Below are 25,226 nucleotides of genomic sequence, written 5' to 3' on the forward strand. Positions count from 1 at the left end.
CTTTGGGAGGCCAAGGTGGGCTGATCAGAGGTCAGGAGTTCTAGACCATCCTGGCCAACATGGTGAAACCCTGTCTCTGCTAAAATGACAAAAACTAGCCAGGTGTGGTGTCGCGAGCCTGTAGTCCCAGCTACTCGGGAGGCTGAGGCAGGAGAATTACTTGAACCCAGGAGGCGGAGGTTGCAGTGAGCTGAGATTGCCCCACTGCACTCCAGCCTGGGTAACAGAGTGAGACTCCATCTCAAAAAAAAAAAAAAAATTATTTCTATACATATTTATATTTTATTTTTTTGAGACAGCGTCTCACTCTGTGGCCCAGGCTGGAGTGCAGTGGTACATTCGCAGCTCACTGCAGCCTCAACCTCCTGGGCTTAGGTGATCCTCCCACCTCAACCTCCCAAGTAGCTGGGACTAAAGGTGTGCACCACAATGCCCAGCTAACTTTTTTTTTTTTTTTTTTTTGTAGAGACAGGGCTTTGCCATGTTGCCCAGGCTGGTCTTGAACTCCTGGGCACAAGTGATCCACCTGTCTTAGCCTCCCAAAGTGTTAGAATTACAGGTGTGAACCACTGCACCCAGCATCTCTACATGTTCAAAGGTCATATATAAAGGTGGGCACAGGGGCTCGAACCTGTAATCCCAGCGCTTTGGGAGGCCTAGGAGGGAGGCTTGCTTGAGGGCAGGAGTTCAAGACCAGCCTGGGTAACAGAGTGAGACCCCTGTCTCTACAAAACATTTTAAAAATATAAATTAGCTAGGCATAGTCCCAGGTACTTGGGAGGCTGACGTGGGAGGACTGCTTGAGCCTGGAGGTTCAAGGCTGCAGTGAGCTGTGATTGAACCACGGCACTGTGGGCTGGGGGACAGAATGAGACTCTGCCTCAAAATAAATAAGATTAAATTCAAGTGTCATATGCTTATTACTGGAAGTAGAACTATAAATAAAGGAAAGATTCCTCCTACACCTCTCGCCATGGGTTCGTGCCTCTGAAGCACAGCGTTTCTGTTGGGAACGTGGCCGGGTCTGCCCTTGGTGTCTTGGGACTGTGGGGTCACCCCGCCTCCCCCGCCCCTCCCCCTTGCAAGGCGTGCTGGTGCTTCTCTTTCTTGGAGCCACAGTTGATTGTGGTGAGTCTCCTGTTTTCCGAGGGTGACCTGGATTCTCCCCCCGAAGGTTATACGAGGGACAAGTCGTTCCTGGCCATGGTGGTGGACATCGTGCGTGAGCTGAAGCAGCAGAACCCCAGGCTGGTGTACGGTAGGCAGGGGTCCACCGTTGGGCCTGGCTGTGTGGTCCGCACAGGGTGGGGCTGGCCTGGGAGCCTGGGAAGGGACGTGTCAGCTTCCTGCCTCCTCTGCACCCCTCTGTGCCCCTCTGTGCCCCGCCTCTTCAGGCCGGTGAGCTGCATCTGCCAGGCCTCCGAGGATGTGGGCCTGCTGAAGTCCGCAGGCTACAAGCATTTGCTGGTGACCCTGGTGTCTTGTGTGGCTGGTGGGCGACAGGAAGGGGTGTCAATGTGCTCATATAGTGGGCCTGCTGTGTGAAGGCCTGGGGCCCAGGCAGCACCGATGTGTGACTACACTGACTTTAAAGGCAGAGGGGGCAAGGGGCCCCACCCGGGCAGGGCCAGGCTAGGTAGTGGGAGGGGAGGGGCAGGGCCATACCCAGGCAGGGCCAGGCTAGGGAGTGGCCAAGTCTTCAGGGGCATCTGCCTAGATGGGTCTTTCCTTAGAGGCCAGGCAGCCCTGGGTCCATCGCATCACCCAGCCTGGCAGACAGGCTCACTCTGGGGTGCAGGTCTCCTGGGCAGCGGAAGGGCAGGCCTGGCCCCGAGCATTTTGCCACACTGTACCGTTGCCCAGAGGGAAGGTGCTTGTCGGGACAGACATGTGAGGCCTGGGTTGTGTGTGCTCCAGCCCCAGGAGAGGAAGGGAGCCACTGCACCTGCTTGGGTAACAAGCAGTGGTGAACAGCACCTCACAGCAACTGGGATGACCGCCATCACACACACAGAAAATAGCAAGTGTGGGTGAGGATGGGAAACCCTCACACTGCTGGTGGGAATATAGAAGAGCGTGGCCACTGTGGAAAACAGGCTGGGAGTGCTCCAACAAGCAGGACACAGGCACCATGTGACCAGCAAATCTGCACAGACACCACGTGACCAGCAAACCTGCACGGACGCCACGTGACCGACCAGCAAACCTGCACGGACGCCAGGTGACCCGCAAACCTGCACGGACGCCCCGTGACCCACAAACCTGCACGGACGCCACGTGACCCGCAAACCTGCACGGACGCCACGTGACCGCAAACCTGCACAGACACCACGTGACCAGCAAATCTGCCCTGGGTAAATATCTGACAGAGCTGGGAACAGAAACTCAAGCAGAACACAGACACCTTGTGACCAGCAAATCTACACAGACACCATGTGACCAGCAAATCTGCCCTGGATAAATATCAGAGAGAGCTGAGAACAGAGACTCAAGCAGACGCACGTATATGCCACGGCCACAGCAGTGTTATTCCAGTGACCAAGGTGGATACAGGCTGTGTCCATTGGTGGGTGACAGACATAATGTCTGTGTGCACAGTGGAGTATTACTCAGTCTGGAAAAGGAAGGAAATTCCACTCCACATTGTGGATGAGCCTGGAGAATGTGATGCTCTGTGAAAGAAGCCTCACGCCAAAGGGCAACTGTCACATGCTTCTGTTATCTGAAATATCCAGGAGAGGCCAGTTCGTCCAGGTAGAGAGCAGACTAAGGCTGGGTGCAGCGTCTCACGCATTTTGGGAGGTCATCCCAGCACCTTGGAAGGCTGAGGCAGGCGGATCACCTGAGGTCGGGAGTTCAAGACAAGCCTGGCCAACATGGTGAAACCCCATCTCTACTAAACATAAAAAAATTACCTGGGCGTGGTGCACACCTGTAATCCCAGCTACTCGGGAGGCTGAGGCAGGAGAATCGCTTGAACCCAGGAGGCGGAGTTTTCAATGAGCCGAGATCATGCCATTGCACTCCAGTCTAGGCGACAGAACAAGACTCCGTCTCAAAAAAAAAAAAAAAAAAAGCAAGCAAACTAGATGTTTCCAAGGCTTAGGCAGGGAGAATGCAGAGTGAGTGTTTAACAAGGACAGGGTTGGTTTGGAGGTGGGTGGCAGTCGTGGTTAAAGAACAGCGGGAACGTCCTCACTGCCCGTGAGTTGCCTAATAATGGTTAAACTAGCAAAGATTAAGGTAGATACTTTTTACTACATTAAAAAGTTAAATTTAAAAAGAGAAGAATATTTGCTTCAACTTGGCAGCTTAGAAAAGAAAAATGCCAAATGCAGTTACTCACGCCCAAAATCTGAGCACTTTGGGAGGCTGAAGTGGGAGGATCGCTTAAGCCTAGGAGTTCAAAACCAGCCCAGGCAGCATGGTGAGAACCCATCTGTACAAATCATTTGAAAGTTAGCTGGGTGTGGTGGCACATGCCTGTGGTCCCAGCCACTTGGGAGGGTGAGGCAGGAGGATCTCCTGAGCCTGGAAGATTGAGTCTGTGGTGAGCCATGATTGCACCACTGCACTCCAGCCTGGAGCAAGATCCTGTCTAGAATTAAAAAAGGGGCGAGGGGAGAAAGAAATGTTGAGGGTTTCTTACTCGTCAGCTGTAGCCCTTGCTGATAAGATGCCTGTGTCTCTGCAGTGTGTGATCCGGTCCTGGGTGACAAGCGGGACGGCGAGGGCTCCATGGTGAGTAATTTCGTGCGTGCGATTTAAAAGCGCGATGAGTGGAGCTCTTCCTGTCTAGCCAGAAGACAGGCCCACGTCTCTAAGTGTCTAACCTGGTGAGACTCCTCTGTCCAAGGGAAAAGAGACAAACCTCGTTAAGAAGGAGGAAGGGGACCCACAAGTTTTTTGGAAAGCGCCAGACAGTAGATAAATATCTGAGGCTTTGCCGGCGCACGGCCCTGCCACGGCCGTTCCTGTCAGAGCACAGAAGCCACCACCGGCGAGAGGTGCACAAACAGATGACGATTTCCTTTTTTCTTTTCTTATTGAGACAGAGTCTCGCTCAGTCGCCCAGGCTGGAGCGCAATGGCACAATCTCAGCTCACTGCAACCTCCGCCTCCCAGGTTCAGGCAATTCTCATGCCTTAGCCTCCCGAGCAGCTGGAATTACAGGCGTGCGCCACCGCACCCAGCTAATTTTGGTATTTCTACTAGATAGGGTTTCACCATGTTGGCCAGGCTAGTCTCGAACTCCTGGTCTCAAGTGATCCACCTGCCTCAGCCTCTGAAAGTGCTGGGATTATAGGCGTGAGCCACCATGCCCAGCCCTGAATGACTATTTTCTAATAAAATTTCATTTGTGGACACTGAAATTTGAATTTTCTGTAATTTTTGTGTGTCACAAAATGTCATTCTTTTTTTGACTTTCTTTTCCCCTAACCATTTAAAAATGTAGACAGCATGCTGAGTGCAGTGGCTCACGCCTGTAATCCCAGCACTTCGGGAGCCCAGGCATTCAGGATCAGCCTGGGCAACGGGGCAAAACCTCACCATCTCTAATCAAAATACAAAAGAGTTAGCCAGGTGTGGTGGCACCCACCTGTAGTCCCAGCTACTTGGGAGGCTGAGGTGGGAGGATTGCTTGAGCCCAGCAGATAGAGGCTGCAGTGAGCTGAGATTGCACCAGTACACTCACTCCACAGAGACCCTGTCTCAAAAAAGAAAAACAAATCTAGAAACCGCTCAGCCTATGAGCAGTTTCTGCATCCTGCAGACCTTGACGTGGGATCACGTGGACGGAGAACGAATCCACGGTGGCCAGCCCAGACGCCTAGAATTCAGAGGCGGGAGGAGCCCCGGGTCACCCTGCCTGTGGGTTTTCAACTCAGCTGGGTCAGTGGTTGAAGTCAGGATGTCTGTCACTGGGCGTCTCATGAGTGGGTGTGCTGGTCTGCTCAGCGTCTGTCTTTGTCCACTTTCTCCCGTGCTCGTTCTCTGGAAGGTTCCGTGTGCCCCGTGCCCACCCCAGCTCGCAGCCCTCTGCTTTCCCTTCACGGTGCTCCCTGGCGTGGGCTCTGCTGATCCTCGGCAGACGCTCGTGTTTGGATCACGAAGAGCTGGGGCCGCTGTCCCGTGCAGTGTGGCTAAGGGATCTGGCCCCTTGATGTTGTCACATTTGTTTTCCTGAACGACAGTGGCCTAAACATGAGCCCCTGTCTCAGACGAGCAGTCATCCATATCTTCCGTTTCCGTGAGGTCAGAGGGGTGTGTTGGGCCTCCCTACCCAAAACGGGGCTTTAAAGAGCTCTCCGGGCCGGGCGCGGTGGCTCAAGCCTGTAATCCCAGCACTTTGGGAGGCCGAGGCGGGTGGATCACGAGGTCAAGAGATCGAGACCATCCTGGTCAACATGGTGAAACTCCATCTCTACTAATACAAAAAATTAGCTGGGCATGGTGGCGTGTGCCTGTAATCCCAGCTACTTGGGAGGCTGAGGCAGGAGAATTGCCTGAACCCAGGAGGCGGAGGTTGCGGTGAGCCGAGATCGCGCCATTGCACTCCAGCCTGGGTAACAAGAGCGAAACTCCGTCTCAAAAAAAAATAATAATAAAAAAAATAAAGAGCTCTCCTTCCATTTTCTGGTCCAGGGATCGGGGACTCCAGGCACCGCCCACCCATCCTTAGTGCCTCCTAAGCCATGTCACAGCCTGGTCGCAGCGGCCAGTACGTGGCCACCTCGAGTGCTCTGAGCACCAGTGCAGAGGTGCCCCCTGCAGGGCCCTGATCTCCAAGGGAGGTTTCCGGGAGCAAAGCGAATGAAGGGATTGGAGACTCAGGCCACTCAGCCAGCAGGGGCTGGCGGAATGTTCCATAAAGCCCGCAGAATTCTCCCAGAGCTGCGCACTGGCTTCAGCTTGAATTTGATCATTAGAGAAAACCATGTGTTGAATTGTTTGTCAGGCAACTTAGACAAAAACAAATAGATGAAGAGTGCGGGTCGGGCTCCCAGCCCTCCCCGGATGACCGGGGGACTCCACCCACCCGCCGGGTTTCCCTTTTCTCCTCTGCCTCCTCCCTCCGTCTCTCCTTCACCTCGTCCTCCTCCCAGGCCGTCTGCAGAAACTCACCGTGCCCGAGTCCTCCCTCGGCCCCTTGGGGCACTCAGGGTTCCCACTCTCGTGTGCCTCTGCCACACGTGCCCCTGCACAGTCAGGGGTCTGGCCCCGAGCCTGGACTTGAGGGGTCTTTTTGGGGAGCACTCCCTGGCGGGCATCCCTCCCGGTGACTCTCCTGCTGTCTCCTTTGTTCCCAGTACGTCCCCGAGGACCTTCTTCCCGTTTACAAAGAAAAGGTGGTGCCGGTTGCAGATATCATCACGCCCAACCAGTTTGAGGCCGAGTAAGTCATTTTATCATCATTATATTAAGTTATGTTTTACTTTATTTATTTTTTGAAATGGAGTCTCACTCTTGTTGCCCAGGCTGGAGTGCAGTGGCGCGATCTCGGCTCATTGCAACCTTCTTCTCCCAGGTTCAAGCGATTCTCCTGCCTCAGCCTCCCAAGTAGCTGGGATTATGGGCGCGCAGAGCCACAGTCAATTCTTGTATTTTTAGTAGAGATGGGGTTTCACCATGTTTGGCCAGGCTGGTCTTGAACGCCTGACCTCAAGTGATCCACCTGCCTTGGCCTTCCAAAGGGCTGGGATTACAGGCGTGAGCCACTGCGCCTGGCAGAGTAAGTCATTTTAAATGGCGAAACGCTACCAGTCCTTCCCCAGGAAGAGCCACAGAGTCCCTAGGAGCAGAAGAGGAGGGGCGTCCCGGAGCTGCAGGCTTGCGGGGGCCACCACAGCGGGGGTGGGGGCAGCTGTGGAGGAGGCCAAGTCACCTGCCACCCTGTGAGGAGAAGCGAAGTGCGTTGGGCCTGCCTGCCTGCCTGCCTGATACTGAGTTTGAAAAGGTCTTTTTTTGGGTGCATGCCCCGCCCTCCAGCTAAAGAATCAGATGCCAAGGGGAAGCTGCCAGCGCCCCAGTCCCATGAAGCGTGGAGCCACCTGAGGAGGGGGCATGTGCCTGTCACAGCTTAGCTCTACCTGGCCCTGAGCCAGGTCCCGAGCCCCCCATTCACACAGGGATGGGGGCGGCTGGACTCTTGGAGTCCTGGGATCCCTGATCTGGGCCTGTCCGAACCGGGGGCCCCGAGCCATGGGTGGCCTGCACATGCATGAATCGTTAGCGGCTCTTTTGACTTTGTGTGGACGTCAGTCACCCACATTGGGACCCTGCGCTGTGGCGTGGGCCTTAAGTGGGGGCCGTGGCTGCTGTTCGTCACCATGGTTACCTATAAACAGCAGCCATGACTGGGCCTCGCCTGCCTCCTCTCGTGTGAGGGGCCCCTTTGGATCCAAGCCCCACATGTTGCAGAGGCCCTGGCCCGTGGTGGCCATGGACAGAGTTCCCTGTGGGGATGGCGGTTTCCAGGGCTGCTGGGGTTTTGGGAATGTCAGCACACAACCGGGAGAGGAAAGGCTCACCTGTCCCCGCTCGCCTGCCCCGCCTGTCTTCCAGGTTACTGAGTGGCCGGAAGATCCACAGCCAGGAGGAAGCCTTGGCGGTAAGGAGACCCTCGGGGGCCTGTGCGGGGCAGATGTGCCCCTCACGGTGGGGACGGGAGACAGGCTGCCTGAGTGGCACCGTGGGGTCATTTCTCCCCAGTGGTGACTGAACCATCCACCAGTCAGGGGTCTCCAGAGACCAGCAGGATATGTGTGCGTGTGCGTGTGCGTGTGCACCTGTGTGAAGACATATTACAAGGTGGTGGCTTGAGCCACTGGGGGCTCCTGGGCAGGTTTGGAATTTGCAGGGCAGGCTGTTGGGAAGGGCGGGCCGGACGCTCGACACAGGAGCAGATGCAGCAGCCCGAGGCGCGGTTTCTTCAGTCATTTTCTCCAAGACTTGGGGACCGCAGGTGTCGTGTAGGCATCGAGCCTGGGTGGAGTCACCTTAGTCCTTTCAGCTGCTGTGACAAAATGCCTGAGACTGGATGATTTATTTAAAAAACAGAACTTTCGGCCGGGTACGGTGGCTCACGCCCCTAATCCTAGCACTTTGGGAGGCCAAGGTGGGTGGATCACTAGGTCAAGAGTTTGAGACCAGCCTGGCCAACAAGGTGAAACCCCATCTCTACTAAAAATACAAAAATTAGCCGGGCGAGGTGGTGGGTGCCTATAATCCCAGCTACTGGAGAGGCTGAGGCAGGAGAATCTCTTGAAACCAGGAAGTGGAGGTTGCAGTGAACCAAAATCACCCCACTGCACTCCAGCATGGGCGACCAAGTGAGTGAGACTCCATCTCAAAAAACAAACAAACAAACAAAATGGCCGGGCGCGGTGGTTCACGCCTGTAATCACAGCACTTTGGGAGGCCGAGGTGGCAAATCACAAGGTCAAGAGATCAAGACCATCTTGGCCAACATGGTGTAACCCCGTCTCTACTAAAAGTACAAAAATTAGCTGGGCGTGGTGGCATACACCTGTAGTCCCAGCTACTCGGGAGGCTCAGGCAGGAGAATCGCTTGAACCTGGTAGGCGGAGGTTGCAGTGAGCCAATGTCGTGTCACTGTACTCCAGCCTGGGTGACAGAGTGAGACTCCATCTCCCAGAAAAAAAGAAAAAAAAACCCAGAACTTTGTTCCCCATAGTTCTGGAGGCTGGGAAGTCCAAGGTCAAGGTGCCGGCAGGCTCAGGGTCTGGCGAGGGCTGCTCTGCTGCCAGGACTGCGCCGTGTTGCTACGTCCTTATGTGTGGACAGCCCATGCCGCTCCCTCCAGCCCTCTCGTCGGGCGTGGAGAAGGGGTGCCCTCATGATTTAAGCCACTGAGGAGCCCCTCAGAATGCTGCCATGTGGGTGTGATGTTTCCACATTTATTTTAGGGCAGACACCGGCAGACTGCAGTGGGTGTCCACGTGCTTTGGGCCGCGTTCCGAAGCAGCCCGGCCCTGCCCTGAGTTTTCACAGCCCAGGAGCCTGGTCCCGGGAATGGACCACTGCAGGGGCCACTCCTCCCACTTTGAGGCCTTTCACTGAGCTGGTACTGGGCCCTGGGGCCGCAGAGTCAGTGGGCCCTGGGGCAGGGTCCAGGTTCTGGTTCTGCTCTGGACACGTGCTATGTGGCGATGCTGTGTGTGTGTGTGTGTGTGTGTGTGTGTGTGTGCATGCGCACACGCACATTCATGCTGCCTACTCTGAGGTGACTGTGCAGTGGAGACAAGAGTTTCTACGAGAGTTACAGAAAAGCCGAGGTATAGAGAGCCCAGCTCCTCCCTGCTGCAGGACGGGACGAATCTGTTCATTTACCTGCCCAGACCCCAGGGGGAGGCCCTCTCGGGTCACCTGGGGGAGCCACACTGTTTGGACTGGCAGTTTTGTGGGGGATGGTGGCTGACCAGGTGGCTCGCTCCCCTCCCGGGAGTGCCACCACTGGGAATGGGCTGCGGGGAGTGGGGTGTGGCGGCCGTGGCTGACGCTCCCCATGCCGCCGGCAGGTGATGGACATACTGCACTCCATGGGCCCCGACACAGTGGTCATCACCAGCTCCGACCTGCCCTCCCCTCGGGGCAGCGACTACCTGATCGTGCTGGGGAGCCAGAGGAGGAGTAAGTGCCCCAGTCATGCACCATGGGCTCCTCAGGTTTTCCCAGAGGAAGATGTCCTTTGGGGCTGCAAGAGTGTTTTAGGTTCAATAGCATGAAAATTATGCTTTATCCAGCACCAGGATGACACCCCCATTTTAAAGGTTCTCAGGGGTCGGGTGGAATTCCCAACACCGCACAGGTCATGATGAATGGCCCGGCTGGGACCGACTTCCACAAGCCCAGCATCATAGACCTCCCTCAGGGCCGGACTGCATCCCTGAGCTCACTGGGAGGACACCTCTGCCTGGCTGTGCTGAGTGTTTAAGTGCAGAGACACCAGCTGGTTGACTTTCTCTGAATTGTGTGAAATGATGCAGAAGGCTGGAGCCATGAGCTAAGCTAGTGGCCCCAAGTCCACACCCACGGCCCCGAGAGAACAGTCCTGTGTACAGCCTCTACACCACTGTGTCTGCATGTGGACATGGGAGCCCTGTGGGCACACACATGGGCACAAATGCACATACACGTGGGCACACGTGCACACATACATGTGACACACAGATGTGCACGTATGGGACAAATGTGCATACATGTGGGCACAAATGCATATACACATGGATGGGCGCACACACAGACGGGCACACAGGCATACATGCACACACAGGCATACACATGCAGACACATGTACACACATGCAGACACGTACACGCAAACATGCACACAGGCACATACAGTCGTGCTTGCACACATGCATACATGGGCACACGTGGACAGGCACACATACATGTGGGCACATACATACACATGGACTCACACATGCACAGACCACAGACACATGGACACACACACATGCACACATGCAGATGCACACACACGCACATGTGCATGCATGCATACACGTGGATGTACACACATGCATACACATGGACACACATACACACTTGGATGCTTCCAGACATCTACTTCACGCTGTTGTTACTCTCGGGAGCTGCACAGCAACCCCCGAGACCGGCCAGCCTGTGTGTGTGGCCCTCTGAGAGTGTAGTCTCATTTCCCTTGCAGTGGTGATGGGGCCCCCATGCATGCCCCCGTGTCCTGAGTGAGGCCACCCTGTGCCCCTGTGACCCTCGCTGCCACTGTGCCCGGGAGGACCAGGGACGGGGAGGCTGGCCGTGGCAGAGGAGCCACAGGCCTCAGCGGCCTTGCCCGTCTTCTCCCCCAGGGAGTCCCGACGGCTCCACAGTGATGGAGCGCATCCGGATGGACATTCGCAAGGTGGACGCCGTCTTCGTGGGCACTGGGGACCTGTTTGCTGCCATGCTCCTGGCGTGGACACACAAGCACCCCAGCAACCTCAAGGTCAGCCACACTCCTTGCCCCCCTCCTAGGCCACCCCCGTGGCACCTCGTGGCGAGCAGGCTACGAGAGCTCTGGTGGGGGGACCCTGCTGAGCCAACAGGGCCTGGCGCTGAGTGCTGGCCCCAGTTGTGGGGAAGGGCAGTGGCCAGGCCGTGGGCTCCGCAGTTGCACCTGTCACCCTCACATCACCTCCCCATCCCTTATTTGGGACCTAGGGATACTCAGGGTCTTGGGGGGTTCGGGTGAGAGGCGCTTCACAACAGACCCGTGGGGCCCCACCCGGATTCAGAGGCCGCCCGTCTGGCGTTGGTGCAGGGCTGTGGGGTGCATGGGACTGTCTTGTCCTTGGTGACCTGGGAGCTGCCGTGGAAGCGTGGCCACCTGCAGCATGTTTCCCACAGTGTGACCACGGCAGCAACCTGAGGGACTGAAAGGCCGGAGCCGCCTTCAGGGACAGTAGGCGGGAGGCTGAGGACAGGGTCCGCGCACAGTCAGAGAGCCATCTTTCCGGGCGTTGTCTGGATGTCTGTCTGCATTTTAGATTTGCAGAGGTGGGGTGGCTTTGCTCAGACGCTGCTGGGCGGAGTGGGTCTGTTGGTAGACCAACATGGCAGGTTGGGATGTGGCGTCTTGGGAGACTTTCCTGTGTGTCTCGTGGTTAAGTGCACAGCTCAGCGGGGACAGAGGGGTTTTGTTACAACTGTGTCACTTAGATCCGTGACCTCCTGTGCTACGTGCAGCAAAGTTGCATTGGGGCCTCGCCAGGTGGTTTTGTCATCCGAGTCCGAGGACCTCTGGAGGGTGTCTTCTTACAACACTGTTCAGAGCCCGGCCGTGTTTTGAGGTGGTCCCCAGCCCCTGGGCTCATCCCCTTAAACTCCCCTGGGTGCTCCCTGCTGCATCTGCAGTGGGTTTAGGGGGAGGGAGGGGCTTGCCATCCCTTTGGAATGTGGGGCAGGGCAGGGGTGCCGTGGGAGCGGCAGGAGGAAGTCAGGACACCTCCGTCACCGTTGGGTGCGCCAGGGAAGGAAGGATCCAGGGGTCAGGACCTGGAGGTGGCTCTCCCAGTGCTGTCTCTGCCGGGCTCCTCAAGGGGCCACTTGTCCCCCGGGGCGCACCTCCTCCCCAACAAGTCAGTTTCAGCTGAGTGTCCCGGTGTGTAAAACGGAAGAGGTGGACTGAGGCCCTTCACCTCCCATGCACCAGCCCTCTGCACAGCCCAAGCTGGAATGTGAATGCACGGTCCCCTCATTCCGTCTCTTCTGGCCCCTCAGGGACAATTAAACGGGGCCATTGAGCAGGCCTGCCGTGTTTAATTGGTGGCACAGGGCAGCGGAAACATGCCAGCTGGTGCCCCAAGGAGGCCTCGCTGCCTGGCCACCTAAGGTCACATTCTGGGTTTGGCCAGCCCAGGGTTGTGAGTCCGGGAGCGAGGCCCCCGTGCCCCCCGGGACCTTTGCCTGAGCTTTAGGCAGGAGCGCCTCCCCTTGTAGACTCGTTATAAGGAGTTAATTCTGGGAACTCTTACCAAGCACCTGCTGCCTGCCAAGTTCTATGCAGGTCACGAGGCTGTCCCTTCTGTGAGCCATCTCTGGTCCAGAGAGGTGGCTGGTACCAGGCGTCCGCTCAGCTCTCCAGGCTCTCTGGTGGGCAGTCGCAGCCTGTCCTCCGGGGCTCAGCGCGGGCACTGGCGGAGCCGGCTCCCCAGGCTTGGCGAGCAGGCCAGTCCTTGCATTCACTGCAAGTCACCTCCTGGCAGCAGTGGGCACGTCGGGTGTCGTGAATGGGGCAGGGGCACAGCAAGTCTCTCCTCCCTGCAGGTGGCCTGTGAGAAGACGGTGTCTGCCATGCACCATGTTCTGCAGAGGACCATCCAGTGTGCAAAAGGTACAGCGGCTGGGCTGCATGGGCTGCGTGGGCTGCGTGGGCTCCTGGCTCTCAAAGCGGGTGGGACGGAAGAGCCAGCAGGTGCTGGGTTCGAGGGTATGACCAGTGTCTCCTGCTGGCCTCGCCTTTGGGAGTCAGGGCAGCGGGCAGCGGCAGGAGCCCCTCTGATACGGGAGCTCAGTGCTCCTCTGCCCGCTCTGCAGCCCAGGCCGGGGAAGGAGTGAGGCCCAGCCCCATGCACCTGGAGCTGAGGATGGTGCAGAGCAAAAGGGACATCGAGGAACCGGAGATCGTCGTCCAGGCCGTGGTGCTGTGAGGGCCTCACCGCTCCCCGTGACGCGCAGTGCGTCGGTGTCTCCGTGTCTGTCCCTGTGAAAACGTGTAACGTCTGCCTTAGAGCCATGACCGAAACTTGATATTTTTTTCTTTCATGAGTGTCCGGCATCCGCTGGTCTTCATTGTGAAATGTGCCAGTCGTGCTTTGTGAAAAATAACAAAGCGGTCACAGAAATCTGTGATCTGAAAACCCGGCTCCCCTCCCCACACGGCTCCGGGGCCTCTGGGAAGATGCCCCCATTTGCCATCTCGGGGGTGTTCCACAGGGGAGGGTGAGTGGGTGGGGCCGAGACTGCTGTGCGTGGAGCCTCGGACGGGCCCCCGGCTGCCACTGCTGGGCCTGGCTGGGCCTGGGTGGGCTTTCTTTGCACCTCTGAAAAGGAGCTGGGTGGGAACGGTTAGGATCAGGAAGAATTATGCCAAATAGCTTTACCATCATTCCTATCATATCCTGTTGATTCCTGTATTCGAATTTTCGTTTCTTACTTTGCTTCTTGTTCAGTCCCTGGGGATTTCAGATCGTAGGCTGTCGTTTTACCGTGTGGGAGGTTGATGTGAGCTCACTCGGATGTGCACAGGTGCAGCGACAGGGACCTTCCCAGGCCCCGGCAAACTCAAGTCAGTCTGCAGTCCTCTCGGGGGTCCGCAGGACCTCCTGTACCCCGTGGGCGTCTTCTGGGAATCTGCTGAGCAGCGTGAGGAAGATGCTAGTGCAGTGAGGTCCGTGCTGGGCCGAGGGCAGCTTTGAAGCCCTGGAGAGTCACCCCATCAGGTTCCCTGCGGAAACTCGCCTCATCGTGCTGTGGCAGGCTGAGACTGCACGTTTGCCAGGTGCTGCCCGTGACAGCGCATGGAACCACAGCGTTTGTACAGACAGGACAGAGGGGTGCCCGCTCCCCAGCCCCGCTGGCACATTTAACCCTTGTCCCCTGCCCTCCCTGCCCTCAGTTCTACATTCCATGCCCCAGCCAATGCCCAGGGGCAAGAGGCCGCTCTGGGAGCTGCCAGTCTTCTCAGGTGGATGTGGGCACGGTGGGGACAGGCAGCTCCCAGGCCCTTGGGCAGGCTGGGGTGGCAGCAGAGGACCCAGCACCAGCTCTAACAGTCCAGTCATCCTCTGCTCAGCGGTGCCCCGAGCTTCGGGTCCCCCAGGCATACCTGGAGGCAGCAGTGCCTGTCTCTGGCCTGCCTTGCTCTCAGCCACGCCCCTGCACCCCTGTACCCCATCTCTGGAGTATGCAGAGGTTTGTGTCTCCAGGGAAACCATAGCTGGGGAGAAATGGGGAGATGCAGAAAGCGGGGACCCCTGGGAAGCGGACTCTCCAAGGGGTACCCCCACCCCGCTACCTTCCCCACGGGCAGGCCCTCCCGGAGCCCACACCCCGCTCCAGTGTCTTCCAGAAAGACTCGCTTGCCAGGAGTGTATTTTTTACTGAAAAATGCCCCAAAGCGAAGACATGCAAGTCTAGATGGAACCCCCACCCCTCCCCACTCTGTTCGTTCTGAATGTCTTCACGAGCGTGCGTCAGGGTGCCTCGCTCCCCCACCTCAACCAGCAAGTCGGGCACGGGTTTCCCTGCCGTGTTTCCTGGCTCCGAGGACGTGGGTGCCAGGCCCCTTGCAGTCCAGGGCTGCCCGTCCCTGCAGGGCACCACCGCCCCAGCAGGAAGGAGGAAGCCTGTGTCCGGAGCCTGGCGGGGAGGCGGCCTCCCCAGTGGGTGAGCGCAGGGGCCCGCCCGAGCTACCAGGGCCTGGGGCCTTGGTGGGGCTTTTAAGTGGAAATGCCCGCACCGGCAAGTGGAGACTGGGGCGTGTGCCACGTGGCCAGAGGAAAGCTTTTCTTTTTCTCTCTCTCTTTCTTTTTTTTAACACGAAGAGCGAGTGGAGCAGCAGGGGGAGAACCTAAGTGTTTCTCTTCCCTGAGTTGGTGAAAACCCACCGTGAGAGCACAGCGCCGGCCGTGGGGCTCCCGGCGAGCAAGCTCCGATTCTTGGCTCTTTGAGGCTGGTTTCAGAGGCTGAGTTCCCACATCAGGTTTGGTTTTTGGACTTCCCTAATTAAGCAAGAATTAGGAGAATGACTGTCCCCGCAGGCGCTTCCCGTAAACCCTGAGCTCCCTGTCGCAATCCGAAACTTCCCCTTCTGTTTTCTTTGGCTGTATCTGCAGAGCCAGGAGAGGCCTGGGCTGTGACTAAGGAGAAAGAAATGGGGGTGTCTGAGAGCAGATGGTGCCTTGGTGGCTGCAGGGCTCTTGTGGAAATCGTTAGCCCCTGTGGGAAAGGCGGCGGGCATCCCCCCAGGCGTGTTCCATCTCTCGTGACTCGGGCAGAGGCCCCGGTGGTCTTGGTTTTCTGTTTCCTATCCAGGAATCGGCCGTGGGCATTGGCCGTGGGCTTTCTTGTGGCTTGGATCCAAATTAGAATTGATCTTCTTTCTACTTTCCCTGGTTAGTAACACGTAAAACACTGAGCAGAGTTTCTTTTAAGGGGAGCGCTGTATTCGTGCAGCATGCCTGCTTATCATCAGGGTACAGAATTTTAATACTTTCTTAATCCATTTTTTCAGACTACTTGTAGACCATAAGGATGAATTCCACAATGGGATCCTTTTTAAAATCGATCTTGAATTATTGCCCAGTCCTGCCAAGGTTACTGTGTGCATCTGTTAACTCTGCAAGGCATATAAACAGTTACTGCGGACGCTTCGCTTCATGTCCTGTTCTTAAGCTCGTTAAAGCCAGTTTTAAAATGTCTGGTCTTACATGGACGGAGGCTTGGCTCAGCCACGCTGAGGAGTAAGTGAGGGTTGTTTTCATCTTGAGGTCACCATTCTAGAGAGTTGCCTACAGCAGGCGGGAGGCCCAAGCCCCTGGGGTAACTGTCCCCACTGCCATGCGAGGTCAGAAAATAAAACTGTGTGTGTGAGCTCAGGCCTCTCTCGTGGTTGGTGTCAGAGAAGGCAGAGCCCGCAGTGGGGCACAGGCCCTGGGAGGGTGCCGGCCAGGGAAGGTGGCATGGATGGCCCTCAGACCACCGGGCCCCGAGCAGCCCCCCACCCTGCCCATCCACCTGCCCTGGCCCCAGCCTCTCGTTCTCTTTAGAGAGAGGTGAGAGCGCTTTCCTTTTCCCTCCTGCCCTCCGATGGGGCCCCTGTATGGGGCAGCAGAATCCGCCTTTATGCAGATCAGAGGCACTCGACTGTGTGCCTGGGCTGTGCTCTGCTGCCCAGGTAGCCGGGAGTGTCCCTCTCTCCCTGCCTCCCGCCTGGCCTCAGGGCCTCCTTCACGCACCCCTCCTTGTGGAGCACCTGCCTGGGCCCAGAGCGGGGGGACTGGAGTTTGTGAGTGAGCAGAGCAGGTTATATGCAGACAGGGAAACCAGAACTTTGGACTGGGCTTTCCAAGTCCAGCTGGGAGCTCTGTGGTCCCCCAACACCACTCTGCCCGCCAGAGGGACATGCCCTTCCTTCCACGTGGCCTCTCGCCACCAGGCCAACGGCTTCCCCTGAGACTCCCTGGAGAGCCGGCTCCCGTGTCCGTCCACCAAGCACTCAGATGGATGCTGATTAGCAGGCCCCCGGGGGCACCCAGAAGGATCCCAGGCCCTAGGGAGGGTGGCTCTGGGAGGCCAGATCTACTGCCCAGAAGTCTGTCAGCCTTGAGCCAGGGAAGCCTGGAGCTTGGCCTAGTGGGTCTGGGTGGACACTGTCCCCGTCCCCTACCCCCCACCAGACTCCAAGCACAGGGGAAGAGGCCTGAGCCTGTGTGGTCCTGTAGCTGTGGGCAGAGCTGGCCATGTCGTGTGTGTTCCTGCCTGCCAGGTGCAGGTGCTGGCTGGCCACCTGCAGGCAGAAGGAGGTGGTAATCTTGGATTTTATTTATTTGCTTTTTGAGACAGTCTTGCTCTGACAGCCAGGGTGGAGTCTCCGCCCCCCAGGTTCAAGTGATTCTCCTGCCCCAGCCTCTCGAGTAGCCGGGACTACGAGTGCACACCAGCACACCTGGCTGATTTTTGAATTTTGGTGGAGACAGGGTTTCACCATATTGGCCAGGCTGGTCTCGAACTCCTGACCTCAAGTGATCCACCCGCCTCAGCCTCCCAAAATGCTGGGATTACAGGCCTCAGCCACCGCACCTGGCCGAATCCTGGACTTTTTAGAGGCAGCACCTCCCTTGGCTGGAGTTGCTGAGCAGCAGGGGTCGCCACCAGGCCAGAGCCAGGCCGGGTCTCTGAGTCCCCGGGAGGTGGAACGTGAGCCGCCCTCACCCTTCTAGGGGACTTCCTTCAGTGTGCGGCTCGGCTCTGTTAGGGGGTAGGAGCCCATGCGTGTGGCCTGTGCCATGCTCCCCAGTGAGTAGCTGGGCTCCGTGCGCATCCCGTCCCTGCGGGACCCGGCGGGCATCGCAACGTGGCAGCTGTGCCCCGGCCAGGGCCCATGGTCGCTCCCGCTGGGGGCTTCCTGTCGCGTGTGTGTGTCCTCCTGTCGCCTCTGTTCTTCGTTCTCAGTGCAGAATGTTGCCTGTTCCCAGCGGTGAAGACGCCGGTCTCCATCAGTGTCTAAAACCACATTCCTGCCTCTCGCCCCACAGTGTGTTCATTCGTTTAAAACAGTTCAATGAGTAAGTTTAGATCTGACCGGTCAATATCTTCAACTTTATAGTAATCGAAAGCTCTTCCTGGAATTTTTCTTTCATTCTGGCAGCGTAAAGTCGTTTTTAAGTTTTCCCGCTGTCTGCGCCGAGCAGGACCCTGTTCCAGAGCAGAAGATTTCCCCTTCCATCTCTGACCCCCTTCCTGGGACAAGCCTTGTTGGGGGGCCCTGGCTTCAGAGCTGTGGTGGGAACAGCACCCTCAAATGCCAGCCTCCTTTCTTCCCATCCACCAGTTCACTGCGGGGCCATTTCTGGTCTTTGTCCAACAGGAAACCCATTTCTGGTGGAATCTGCCTTCCAGGGCCACAGGGCCACTCAGCGCAGGCATCTCTGTCCTGCGGGTCAGTGCTGGGACGGACAGCAAGGACGAGCCCAGTGTCTGGCAGATGGGGTGGGTGAGAACGGAGAGGGGAGGATGCCACCCTAAGCCTGTATCTGGGAAGTCCCCGACACGGCCTGGGTACTGCCTGGGAATCCTGTCCTGAGTTAAACCATGAGCCGGGCCTCGCCTCGCCCAGCAGCCTGCGAAGCCAGCATCTCTGTGAAGGTGGATGGAAGCGTGGAAGCGCCTTTATCCTCATTTTGAGCTGTAAGCCTGGTCAGTGGCCTCCGAAGCCCTCAAGTGACTTTCCAACCCAAGACCCAGCCCCTGGGAGGAGGAGGGTGGGTGCAGGGCTGGTGGGCAGGCCTGGAAGACCCTTCTAGTGCGTCCCCAAGTGTGTCGAGCAGCTGGGAGGACCTGCGCCAAGCTCAAGCGGTCGTAGGTCCCCTTGAGGTGTCTGAAGCCCCTTCCTGGTGACGGGAGGTGGAGGCACTGGTGTTCTGGGGAGCCCTGGAGGGCGTGAAGTCTGGGGGGCCTTTGGGGTGCCTTCAACTCCAAGGCCGCATCGTTCCTGATGAGAGCTTTAGTCAGAGCTTCATCTAGTGATGGCAAAACTGGACCAACGGGAGGACTGCGGCCCGGCCCGGCCCCTCCCTGGAACGGAGCTCAGCTCTTTGGAGGTGTCAAACCTGTCGCCCTGCGGTCCCACTGCTGAGGGAGCATGGTGTCTGCGGGTTCGGGGGTGGCTTCCTTTGCCGGGAGCAGCCGGCCCCGCGTGTGCCCTGTGGATGTTTGTGAGCCTCGGTCCCCGCAGCGCTGTATAGGCTGCCTCTGTTTTGTGCTGGTCCTGTTGACTTCTATGATATCTACAAATAAATATTTTCATGGCGATGGTGTTGAGATGTGATGGTTCCTTCCCATCCCAGCAGCTCCCTACCTGTGACTGGCTGAATGCCCAGCACTCTGCCAGCCACGCTAAGGGTTGCTGCTGGAAATGGTGGCAGCTGACGCCCTAAAAATCTCCCCCTCAGAGGAAAGGGCAAGCCCTGCCCCTGCCTGCCAGGCCCCGGCCCCTCCATTCTCTGCCTGCAGGCTAGGCCAGCCCCGGGGTCCTCCCATCCTGTGCTCTGTTCTCTGCCTTGGGGGACTGGCCTGAGTGCCTCAGCGTGGGATCCCTGCAGGACTTCCCAGGGCAGAGCCCTCAGGGATAGGAGGCCAGGCCTCCCTTCCCCGCCCTCCCTGCTCGATTCTGAGGCCCAGCTCCAGGTGTTGGCCAAGTGTGTCTGCTCCTTCTGGGTTCCAGGCCCACCCGGCTCCTTCACGCCTGGGTGGTGACATCGCCGTGCCTCTGAGGCAGATCCCGTTCTCCCCTGACTCACGTGCACCTGTGCAAGAAATCCACCGGCCATCTCCAGCAATGCCAGGCTGGTTGCCCTGTGCCAAGACAGGGAGAAGGGTAGGAGAGGACCCTCTGCAGAACCAGCCCCTCCCCGACGAGGCCCCGCTCTGGCCACCCCTCCCCATGGAGGACACCAGGAGCCGCAGACCCCGGACCAAAGAGCACACAGCAGAGGGCATGGGGTGCCGAGGCAGGGGGTCTGCGGCCTCATGTGTGGGATTTGCTCTGTGTTGACACACTGCTGCCTGCACCCCTCCTGCCCCTGCACCGCTCCCCCTGCACCGCTCCCCCTGCACCCCTCCTGCCCCTGCACCGCTTCCCCCCGCACCGCTCCCCCTGCGTCGCTCCCCGTGTATCGCTCCCGCCCCCCGCACCGCTCCCGCCCCCCGCACCGCTCCCGCCACCCTCACCACTACCGCCCTCGAGGCCACACTGGCTTAGGGGTCCAATTCTGGGATCCTAGGAAAGAGGGCCTGGGCTCCAGTGGCATGGGGGTGAGGATGGCAGAGGGAAGGAGGCCGGGAAGGGAGAGAAGGGACCGGATGGGCGGTGAGGCTCGTGGGGGCCTCTGTGGTGACCCCACCGGCAGGGTGTGGTTGTGGACACCTCCCGGGGCTCAGGGTCCTTCTGCTAGGCCCTTTGGGGCTGTCACACGCTCGCTGGGATGGACTGACCTTGAGGGTTTGCTGTCGCCTGTCCTCCACCCTGGCAGGACCTTTCCAAGACACTGGCGGGGACAGGCCGGGCCTGGCCGGTGTCGGGTAGGCTGCACTTTCCGGAGGCTCTGATCGCAGCCACCTCGCCCCAGCTGGGATTCTGCCTCAATTACTGCAGCGAGGAGGTTCCCCCACAGGTGCAGGCTCAGGCTGGCCTGAAATAGCCTTCCCCTCCACGAGGCCGGCACAGCCCCTGTACACTGCCCTGCTCATGCCCCCATCCACACCAGCTCCCACCAAGCCCATGCCCCTGCCAGTCGGGAGACAGGGGAGACAGACTTATCTTTCCTTCTTTCTCTTTTTTTTTTCTTTTTCTTTTTTTTTTTTTAAATAAGATGGGGTTTCACCATGATGGCCAGGCTGGTTTTGAACTCCTGACCTCAGGTGATACACCCACCTCGGCCTCCCAAAGTGCCAGGATTACAGGCGTGAGCCACTGCACCCGGCCCTTTCTTTTTTTTTTTTTTGAGACAGGGTCTCACTCTGTCGCCCCAGCTGGAGTGGAGTGCAGTGCAGTGGTGAGATCTCAGCGCACAGCAACCTCTGCCCAAGCAATTGGGCTCAAGCAGTCCTCCCACTTCCGGCTCCCGACCAGCTGGGACCAAGGGCGCACCGCCACATCTGGCCAATTAAACAATGTTTTTGTAGAGATGAGGTCTTGCCATGTTGCCCAGGCTGGTCTGGAGCTCCTGGACCCAAATGATCTTCCTCCTTGGTTGATTTTCTCCCAACAGTGTGAAAATTATGCAGAAGGCTGGAGCCATGCGCTAAGCTAGTGGCCCTGAGATCACACCCACTGGCCCCGAGAAAGCAGTCCTGTGTACAGCCTCCTCACTGCTCTCTCTGGGTGTGGTGTGGACATGGGAGCCTTGCAGGCACACACATGTGGAGACGCAGACACGCACACACATGGACACGCACACACGGACACAGACATGCACACGTGGACACACACGGACATGCACACATGCAGACACACACTTGGACACACGCAGACAGGCACACACATGCGGACACACACAGTTAGATGCATCCAGACAGCTCCTAGTTCTTTGCACCCATTACTCTCGGGCTGCGCAGCGACCCCCGAAGTCGGCCCGTGTGGTCTCTGAGGGTCGTCTTCACTTTCCCTTGCCGAGGGGATGGGGCCCCCATGCACGCTCTGAGCCCGAGCGTCCTGAGTGAGGCCACCCTGCGCTCTGCCCATGACCCTCCCTGGACACGGAGGCTGGTCCTTCCCTGAGTGGGAGTCGCAAGTCGTTTGGCTTCTTCCCCGTCTCCTACTTGCAGCCCCCAAATGTGCCGCCCTGGGCCCTGCCTCGGGTTTCCAGAGGGAAATGGCACAGGCCGCACTCCCTCCCCTGCCGGCACCCTCATCTCTGATGGAGACCGTGGCCTCTCCACCCGGAGGCCAGCCACCTCCCTGAGCTCTGTCTGCCTACGTCTCTGGCTGCCACTGACCCCACCAGCACGTTGGCCCGCTGGCCTCTCAGCAGGCCCTCCCCTCCCTCCGCCTCCCCCCGACTGACTGGCAGACTCAGACCTTCACGAGCCGCTCCTGGGCAACGCTGCCTGGGCAGCATCCTGGTCAGGGCTGTGGTCGGGCCATGGAAGCGGCCCCCTGGCCGAGACTGTCAGGCCTCCACGCCCAGGCCTGGCCATTTTAGCCTTGGTGACCCACACGTACGCCTCTGGATGGTCTCCGGGAACAAGAAAGTCTGCAGCAACCACAAGCAACCAGGTGGCCACAGAAAGAAGTAAAACAACTTGTTCCTACCTGAACTAACTGCTGCGGCCCACACCCATTATTCCTGTTCAGCCGTGCAAAAATCTCCCCCGACACTGAGTTTCTCAAGCCCCCACCCCTGTAACTGTGTAATCCACTGCACCCTCCCCTCCGACCGCAACCCATACTCCCCACCCTATGCTCATGCCTGATTGTAATAAACGACCCCTGCCCTTGTCATGCCCATCCCGTGACGCCCTTCCCTTCCCTAGATTACCAACCCCTGCCCTTGATGTCATGCATGCTGTGACCCCCTCCTCCTCCCCAAGATCCATGACTGCAGCTGACTATTTGCCCCAAGCTATATGACCAGTCCCCTTTCCTACCCACTTTGCTAACTCCTTTCTCGGACGTGGCCCGCTTGCACCTAGGCGCGAAATAAACGGCCTTGTTGCCCACACAAAGCCTGCCTGGTGGTGTCTTTACCAGAGCAACATGTGGCAGAGAGAGACCACAGTCTATATCCCCAAAAGAGGTCACCCCGCTGCCAGAAACCCTGCCAAGCACATTTGCACCCCTGGAGTGTGGGCGCAGAGGTCAGCCACGTTCAGCCCGTTGCACATTCATTCCGGCTGCAATTCTCATCCCTGGGCTCAGGGCCGGACCTAGACACACGAGGCCGGGCGGGCATGACCCAGCAGCCCTCAGGATTTGTTTCCTGTGATTTTTGGACCCTTAAGGAGCACAGAGGAGGATGGGGAGGATGGGAAAGGGAGAGAGGCCAACGGTGGCCAAGTCCAGCCCCTCCCGCCGCTCCCAGGCCAGGCAGCAGCCTTCTGAGCAGCACGGAGACCCCTCTTGTCCTTCCAGCCAGCCCTCAGGGGCTCGCCCCCGCCCCCTGCAGTCGGCCTTGCCATCACAGCTTTCCTGAGGGACACATAGCTCTCTCTGCCCTGCACGTTGCCAGCGGAGCTCCCTGTCCCCAGATCCCAGTGTCCCTGCCACAGCTCAGCTGTTATGTGGCCACATGTGCTGCAGAGGAGTCTGGGAAGTGTGTCTTTTCCATCTGTGCGGCTGCAGAGGAGTCTGGGAAGTGTGTCTTTTCCATCTGTGCACAGTTGTATAGTTTTTCTCGCCCTTAAGGGAGGTGAGCAGAAGGATCTGGGCAGGGAAGGCCCGTCTCTGGCCACCTACGATACTAAGTCTCTTACAGAGGGGCCACACCTGTCTCGCTCTGCATGCAGACCTGCAGGGCACCCGGCACAAGGACACTCAGATGTGGGCAGGAGCCGGGAGGGAGAGACGGCCTGGAAAGGAATGAGCGTGAGCTCAGTCGATGGTCGAGGCTGTGCCGTGGGAGCTCACAGAGTGCTGAGCTTCCAAATCTGGAGTCCTAACCTGGCCTTCTGTGGGACGGAAAAGAATTAACACTGCTTCCGGGCAGCTCAATTAGGCCGCCCTAGATACTCTACCTGGGAGTGGAATATTACTCAAGCCTACAATTTTCTCTCTTGTACAATTTGCATCCAATTATGTTATTCTGTCTTTAGCGCAAATCTAATCTCATCTCCATCAGTTGCCCTGCTTCATAACGCATGTTTCCTGACAGCAGTGAGAGGAGACGGTGTGTGAGGCTGCAGCAGCATCTCCTGGCTCCTCTGGGCTGGGGAGGATACTGTTGGCTTTGCCCGGCTCCCCCCAGACCCTCTCTGCACAGACAGAACCTCAGCTAACAGAGCCTGGCTGCCCTGTTGTGCCAAATCAGGAACACAAAGACGGCAAAACCTACGGGCACCGGGCGCCACCAGTGGCTTACACCTGTAACCCATCCCACCACTTTTCGGGGTTGAGGTGGGTGGATCACTTGAGCTCAGAGTTCAGGGCCAGCCCAGGCAACATGATGAAACCCTGTTGCTACAAATATAAAAAAACACAAAAAATTAGCAGAACATGATTGTGTGCCCCTGTAGTTCCAGCTGCTCAGGAGGCTGAGGCAGGAGGATCACTTGAGCTATGGGAGGCTGAGACTGCAGTGAGCTGTGATGGCCCAACTGCACCCCAGCCTGGGCAAGAGAGAGACCCTGTGTCAAAAAAACAAAACCAGGCCTGGAGCAGTGGCTCACACCTGTAATCCCAGCACTTTGAGAGGCCGAGGCAGGCGGATCACCTGAGGTCTAAAGTTTGAGACCAGCCTGATCAACATGGTGAAACCTCATCTCTATTAAAAATACAAAAATTAGCCAGGCATGGTGGCAGGTGCCTGTAATCCCAGCTACTTGGTAGGCTGAGGCAGGAGAATCACTTGAACCAAGGAGGCAGAGGTTGCAGTGAACCGAGATGGCACTATCGCACTCCAGGCCGGCGACAAGAGTGAGACTCCATCTCAAAAAAACAAAACATTAGCTGGGCATGGTGGCGCGTGCCTGTAATCCCAGCTACTCAGGAGGCTGAGGCAGGAGAATTGCCTGAACCCAGGAGGCGGAGGTTGCGGTGAGCCGAGATCGTGCCATTGCACTCCAGCCTGGGTAACAAGAGCGAAACTCTGTCTCAAAAAAAAAAAAAACCTGCCAGCTTTGGGAAAAGTGACACTCACTGAGAATTCCGTGTGGAGGGCAGGACACCCGACCAAGGTGACAGTGTCACTCAAGAGTGGGTGACCACAGGTTGGGGACCCACAGCTGCCTGCTCAGCCCAGGGACCGTGCCTGCCTCGGGAGCTTCAGAGCGAGGGTCTGGGCTCTCAGCGTGGGCCGGCTCCTTGCCTAGCATCTGCTCAGTGCAGCAACATCGGCTGGGGCCCCAGTGGAAACAGGCGGCGCTCACGGGGCGGCCTGAGGAGCGTCTGGTGTCTAGTGTGTGCAGGCTGTGTTCTTTCAGGACAGCCCCGCATTACCAACAGGGAGCTCGGGACACGTGGCTCCACGGGAATGCTCCAGAAGCCTCCCGCATGGCACGGCGTTCAGTGAGGCTCCAGGCTATTCCGCACGCGCACCAGACTGTGCTGCTGCCTCTCTGTACCAGAGCATACAGTGTGTGAGTGGATCATCTGAGATCTGAAGCCAGTTACACTCCAGATTGGATTTACTCACGCTGCTTGATTTTACGGGAGAAACTGAGGCTTGGGGCCAGGATACACTCAGAGCAACAACATGCAAATTGTGGTGGTTAGGCGCGCGGGCCAGTGGGGGCGGTGTCCAT

General features: G+C 57.9%; 1 protein-coding gene and 1 pseudogene across 1 annotated transcript in view; both read left to right on the plus strand.

Moving 5' to 3' along the window:
• PDXK (pyridoxal kinase) overlaps positions 1–19,079 on the plus strand; it is a 39,616-nt gene extending 20,537 nt beyond the window's left edge. Inside the window, exons 4-11 of the mRNA XM_021669434.2 lie at positions 1,175–1,258; positions 3,695–3,741; positions 6,312–6,397; positions 7,567–7,612; positions 9,543–9,654; positions 10,856–10,992; positions 12,813–12,879; positions 13,083–19,079. Coding sequence (XP_021525109.1) covers positions 1,175–1,258; positions 3,695–3,741; positions 6,312–6,397; positions 7,567–7,612; positions 9,543–9,654; positions 10,856–10,992; positions 12,813–12,879; positions 13,083–13,195 — 692 coding nt within the window. The 3' untranslated portion in view covers positions 13,196–19,079. The remainder of the gene's footprint in view (positions 1–1,174; positions 1,259–3,694; positions 3,742–6,311; positions 6,398–7,566; positions 7,613–9,542; positions 9,655–10,855; positions 10,993–12,812; positions 12,880–13,082) is intronic.
• Positions 13,345–19,079, plus strand: LOC105713281 (uncharacterized; annotated as a pseudogene).
• Positions 19,080–25,226: the final 6,147 nt, after the last annotated feature.

This window comes from Aotus nancymaae, unplaced genomic scaffold, assembly GCF_030222135.1.
Source record: "Aotus nancymaae isolate 86718 unplaced genomic scaffold, 86718_ANA_hifiasm-v0.15.2.pri h1tg000022l_1, whole genome shotgun sequence".
In the NCBI taxonomy this organism is placed as follows: Eukaryota; Metazoa; Chordata; class Mammalia; order Primates; family Aotidae; genus Aotus; species Aotus nancymaae.